General features: G+C 37.1%; 1 gene segment (V, D, J or C); it reads left to right on the top strand.

Annotated features, from left to right (window-relative positions):
• LOC103609996 overlaps positions 1–4,926 on the top strand; it is an 18,948-nt gene extending 14,022 nt beyond the window's left edge. Inside the window, 1 exon segment of the V gene segment in view lies at positions 4,910–4,926. Coding sequence covers positions 4,910–4,926 — 17 coding nt within the window.
• Positions 4,927–5,678: the final 752 nt, after the last annotated feature.

The raw sequence follows: 5,678 nt of genomic DNA, 5'->3' as shown, positions 1-5,678 counted from the left end.
GTGATGGGTCATAATAATCATATACATTGTATATTGACAAAATAAAAATTTAACGGAAAAAGAAAACAAGGAAATAGAGCATATCAAACATTAAAAAAAAAAAATTAATGATACCAAAAACTGAGAGGGATACCATGGGGAATCAGAGGACAATCAAACTGGCATTTACAGAGAAGATTAAAGATGACAATATATGTCTGTGTCTGACATAACAATCCAGAGGTAGGCAAGTGTCCTTAGTCAGGTGAGTGACTGTGCTCCATTAGGTCACTCAGGTTGGCAGGTGGCACTACCAACCTCAAGAAAGAGCTTCACTTCCTCCATCTAAATCACTGCTCCTGCAACACTAGTTTGCAGCCAGCATGAAGTAAAAACAGTGAAGAGGCAGCTGTTTTCCTGTTAAAAATTCAAGAAGACTTGGTATTTCCAACAGCGATAAATATCCTTCTGCCTAAAGTACACATTTGAGAGATATTTGAGTTACGGACTGACTGATAAAATCACTATTTTTGTTTGTTTGTTCATAACTTTAATTCTGAAAATGTATTTATGGGATTCATGGAAATAAATTTTTGAGCATAAAATTATATTTGTGGCAGCCTGTTTGAAGTTGTCACTTATCATTTGATGATTACTGTTACAAAACCATCTGTGTAAATAACTATTTTCCTTTGAAAGAAATTGGTCTTTTCTTTCTCAAACTTCTTTTTATCTCTTCAATTTACCCTTGGTTTTCTAAAGCTTCAATGTATTGAGTTTAATTTGTTCTTTAGTTTTTTACATACAGCTTTCCATATAAATCTTAATGAATCAAGATAAAATTAAGATCTGTGGTAACAAATTCAGCGTGATACATTTTTTTTATTGTCCTATTCTCTGTTCTCACATTTTGTGTTTATTATTGTTATAAATATACTCTCTCTATATGTTACAAACCCCATAATATAATATTGTGATTATACTGTTGTATAATTTTATGTCTATTAAATTAGTTGAGAAATGAGGAAGAATAAGCACATATTTACATAGCTTATTACAATAACCTTCTTATTTACTATTTCTGCTTTGCTTTTTGTGGGATTGACTTTCCAACTATGGTCATTTTCTTTGTCCAATACAATTCTACTTGTCTTGTGATTGTCAACAAATATGTTATATTTCTTTATGTTTTAGGTCCAAAAATAAAATTACATACATATTTTATACAATTTCTTTTCAAATCAATAAAGACAGGAATAGAGTAAACATACACAAGTTTCCTTTACACTAACATTTTTAAATTTATTGATGCTTTTTGATATTCTAAAATATGGATTCAAATTTTCATTCAGATTTACTTGCTTTTGTTATAAAGAATTTCTTTTTAAAAAATATTTGTCAAAGGTCACTTTTGCTAGCATTGAATTGTTTCTGATCTTATTTATCTTGCATTGTTTTTATTTGCCACTATTATTGAAAGATAGTGTTGCTGGAATAAGATTCTTGCTTGACAGGTTTCCTTTGTTTTCATTTCGTTTCGTTTTGTTTTTCAGGCAGCACTTAGAATATGTCATCCCGTTGCCTTCTGATGTACATTGTTTCTGAGTAGAATTCTGCTGTTAATATACTAGCCTTCCCTGCTATGTAAAGGATTTTGCAACTCTTGCTGCTTTCAAGGCTGTCGTTGTCATTGTCTTTCATATTTTTGCTATGATGTGAAACTCTTTTTTTACTCTATTTGAAGTTCATTGAGCTTCTTGGATTAAAAGTACTGTTTTTTATTTTTATTTTTCCAGAAAATTGGCAAGTTGTTAGCCATTATTTCTTCAACTATTCTTTTCTGATTCTTTCATTCCTCTTCTTTTGATTCTTTACTTTTTCTTTTTTCTTCCGATTCTTTTCATCCCAACTAAGGCAAGGGTTGAGATCCCCTTACTGGTCATCTTAAAAAAAAAAAAAAGAAATATGGATATTAGTAACTTATCAAATATATGATTTGCAAATATCTTTTCTCATTTGGTACTTTATCATTTCAATTTTATAATAGTATTCTAATAATTAATTTTATTCATTGGGGCTAAATTAGCTCATTCATAGCAAAATTGTTTTAAGGATGGGAGATTGTAAAATATTGGGTAATGGCTTGGAACTGAAATGATAGATGAGCCAGTGGATTCAGGTTTTAGTTGTCCTGGGTCCAAAAGAATGAAAAATTGAGCCCATTTCCAAAGCATACCCCTTATCCATGAAATTGATGAAGTCACTTCAATATTAAAGTTCATCTTTGCCAGTGAAGTATTAGATGGAGAATTCAGGAGGCATTGGATATTTAGACCTTGTTATATGGGACTATTCAGTCAGTAACAGGAATAGAGGCATGCACCTAGAGTTTGGGAGGAGACTCTCCCTGAAAAATATATTTAGCTGGAATGAGAGAGGAATCAGAGTCCTTTGTTGCCATTCCTGAGAACTGCTCAAGATCACAGGTCTGAGGAGTTTGAAATCAAGAATTCTCAATTCCTCAACAAAAGTCTCTTTACCAAAAGACGAATTTGTCAGGGCACTAACAAATAAGAGTAGGTACCTTTGGGAGCTCAAGTAAGGTGGAAAAGTGAAATGGAAGTTTGATTTCATACCTTGACAAATGACACACAATTGAATCACCTATCACTCTAAAATGAATATGTTTCACTGTGCGTCAGAATCATTGCCTATCTCCTCTTTCATCCACCAATAAAATTTAAACTGCAGTTTGAAAATAATTTTCTTTCACTCTCGCTGTTTTTGATTGTAGACCCAGTGTCCTACTGTTAACATTTTTTAATACTAAGAGCAATTAACTATATTAGTTTGTGTATTCTGTGCACTTATTCATTCATTCAACAATGATTTTTGACACCCAGTCTAGTCATTGAGAATGCAGACATATCAAAGCTAATGACGTTTTAATGACTTTCACCCCATTCGGTCACAAAAAGTTTTATGAGATTTTGTAGTGGATTGAATCATGCCTCCAAAAACTCACCAGAGCTTGAATGGTCTTCCCCAAATTTTATGTATTAGAAATTTAGCCCCCACTGTGACTGTTAAGACAGTGGGCAATCCTATTATGGTCATTGAAAGGTGGAGCCTTGAAGAGGTGCTTGGAGGGTAGGAAAATGCTGTAGTGAATGGATCAGGGGTGTGGTTCTGAGAGCTTTAAAAGAGGAGGGTCTCTTGCTCTCTGCTCTCTCTGCTTCCACCATCTTGGAATCTGAGGTCAGATATGAGATGCATCTGAATGTGAGACAGTGATCGGTCACTGTCTCTGCCACCAGATGGTCTTTGGACTTCTCAGCCTCAGAAACTGCAAGCAATAAATTTCATTTCTTTTTAAAATACCCAGTTCTCTGTATTTTGTTATAAGCAACATAAAACAAAAACGGACTAATACACTTTTGATCAATCTTTTTTTAGTGTTTCAGAACCACACATACATTATCCCAAGCACAGTGAAGAATTACATTATAAGAACTGATGTTCATACATTATGGTTTCAGACAGACACACTCCCATTTCTCTACATGATAGCTTCAAGTGAGAGAACATCATGTGAAAAAACTTCATTGCAAGCAATGATCAGCTAAATCCAAATGTTAAGAAAGACTGATGAAAATTTAACATTTTTTAAGATATTTTAGTTGGTACATGTGTGAGCTCTTTGCACGTGTTTTGCAATACATTGTTTTCCACCTTTATTTCACTTATTCTATGAATATGCCAAAACCTTCTCCACCACGAGCTCCTTCTAGGATCAAAAGTTGATGAATAGAAAATCATAATTAGTCCATCTGGTCCTGAGATGGCATGCCTGCCTGAAGCCAGTCCGCAGATCCTCCACTGCCTCCCTCGCCTGACTCCCCACCCTCTGCATCAAGCTCCATCCACTGGGAGGTCTTTTCTTCTCCTTTGTTGAGCTCAATATATCTCCATTATCAGTATGCATTTTGCCTACAAGCTGGGTTTACTTTATTTGAAAATGATACTTGTTACTCCTATAAACTTGATTTTTAGTTTTCCAATTGATCTTTTTCAACTGAGAAAATAGTTAAGTGTTCTGAGTTGAGTGGAATGCATCATAAATTTTTCCAATAAAAAAGATTGAGCATATTTTGGCATTTAATGGCTTTTGACTTTGTGTTAGAGTTTTCAGGAACCAGTCATTACCATCATTTGAGGTATCATTGCACATGATTAAATAAGACAAATTTTGTTAGTGAATGCTGGTATTCTAGGGGTAGTAGGAAAGTGAGCCATGCAGGAAACAATATTTATGTAAGTGAAAGTGAATAGAATAATTTCTGGAATTAACAAGTTATAAAAATAAATGTCAATGGGATACAATGTCTGGGGCTGTGAGACTGCTTATTTTTGGTGACCAGGGAAATTCCCTGAGTTATATTCGAGATGCCTCTGAATGGTGAGGAGGCACCATGTGACCACATGTCTGAATACAAACAGCAAAGATAAAGGTAACAACCACAGGAAGTGTGAGGACCAGGAAATTTCAGATAATGTTTAAGTTTTTATTGAAAAAAACATGTTTTTTCTCTAGCAGTATGAAAGCCTTCTGTGACTATTTTTCCTGATAGGATAACATTTATTTTATCATTTCTCTAGTCAAGCACCTTGGCCTGGGCCACACCCATGATGCAGAATGTTCCCTCACTCAGAAACTGGAAGCCCAGATCTGCGCCCTTTGCTGCTGTTTTAAATGTTCCCCAAAGCCCCTCCTGCCACTCAAGCCCTTATTGTTGGTTGGTCACTTTCTCTGGGTGACAATAACCTGAGGCAGGGACAGCACTGGACCCTGGATGTGGGCCTGTGGTCCTTCAGGTCCTAGTGTTCTGGCTCCAGCTGAAAAGAGGAATGTGGAAGTTCCATGTGTGAGGTTCACAGGTTCCATGAGAGTGAGGCTGAGACCACTGCTCAGCGAGCACAGAATTCACTGCTTGATCAGCCAGCACGACTTTGCTGGGAAGACCATGGAGTGGACTATCATTAACACTGGGGAATATTTGTGCTTTGTTTCCATCTGAGGTTCTAGTGGCAAGTTGTGTGAGCCCAGTCTCCAGCTTCTGTCTCAATTTTGCCACGAAAGAGGGTCTCTGTCACCTGCTCAGAAACAGCAGAACCCAGGGCAGGTTTCAAAGGTCCATCCACGTGTTATGTGTACCTTGGCCACACTGCATCCCCCAGCTGAGTGTAGTGGCCGCAGAACAGGCTCTTGCTTACCATTTAGCNGGCCACACCCATGATGCAGAATGTTCCCTCACTCAGAAACTGGAAGCCCAGATCTGCGCCCTTTGCTGCTGTTTTAAATGTTCCCCAAAGCCCCTCCTGCCACTCAAGCCCTTATTGTTGGTTGGTCACTTTCTCTGGGTGACAATAACCTGAGGCAGGGACAGCACTGGACCCTGGATGTGGGGCTGTGGTCCTTCAGGTCCTAGTGTTCTGGCTCCAGCTGAAAAGAGGAATGTGGAAGTTCCATGTGTGAGGTTCACAGGTTCCATGAGAGTGAAGCTGATACCACTGCTCAGCGAGCACAGAATTCACTGCTTGATCAGCCAACACGACTTTGCTGGGAAGACCATGGAGTGGACTATCATTAACACTGGGGAATATTTGTGCTTTGTTTCCATCTGAGGTTCTAGTGGCAA

The sequence above is a fragment of the Galeopterus variegatus genome, unplaced genomic scaffold, assembly GCF_000696425.1.
Source record: "Galeopterus variegatus unplaced genomic scaffold, G_variegatus-3.0.2 Scaffold10436, whole genome shotgun sequence".
Lineage (NCBI taxonomy): Eukaryota > Metazoa > Chordata > Mammalia > Dermoptera > Cynocephalidae > Galeopterus > Galeopterus variegatus.
The sequence above is the reverse complement of the archived record's forward strand: the minus strand, read 5'-3'. Positions and strand labels throughout refer to the sequence as shown.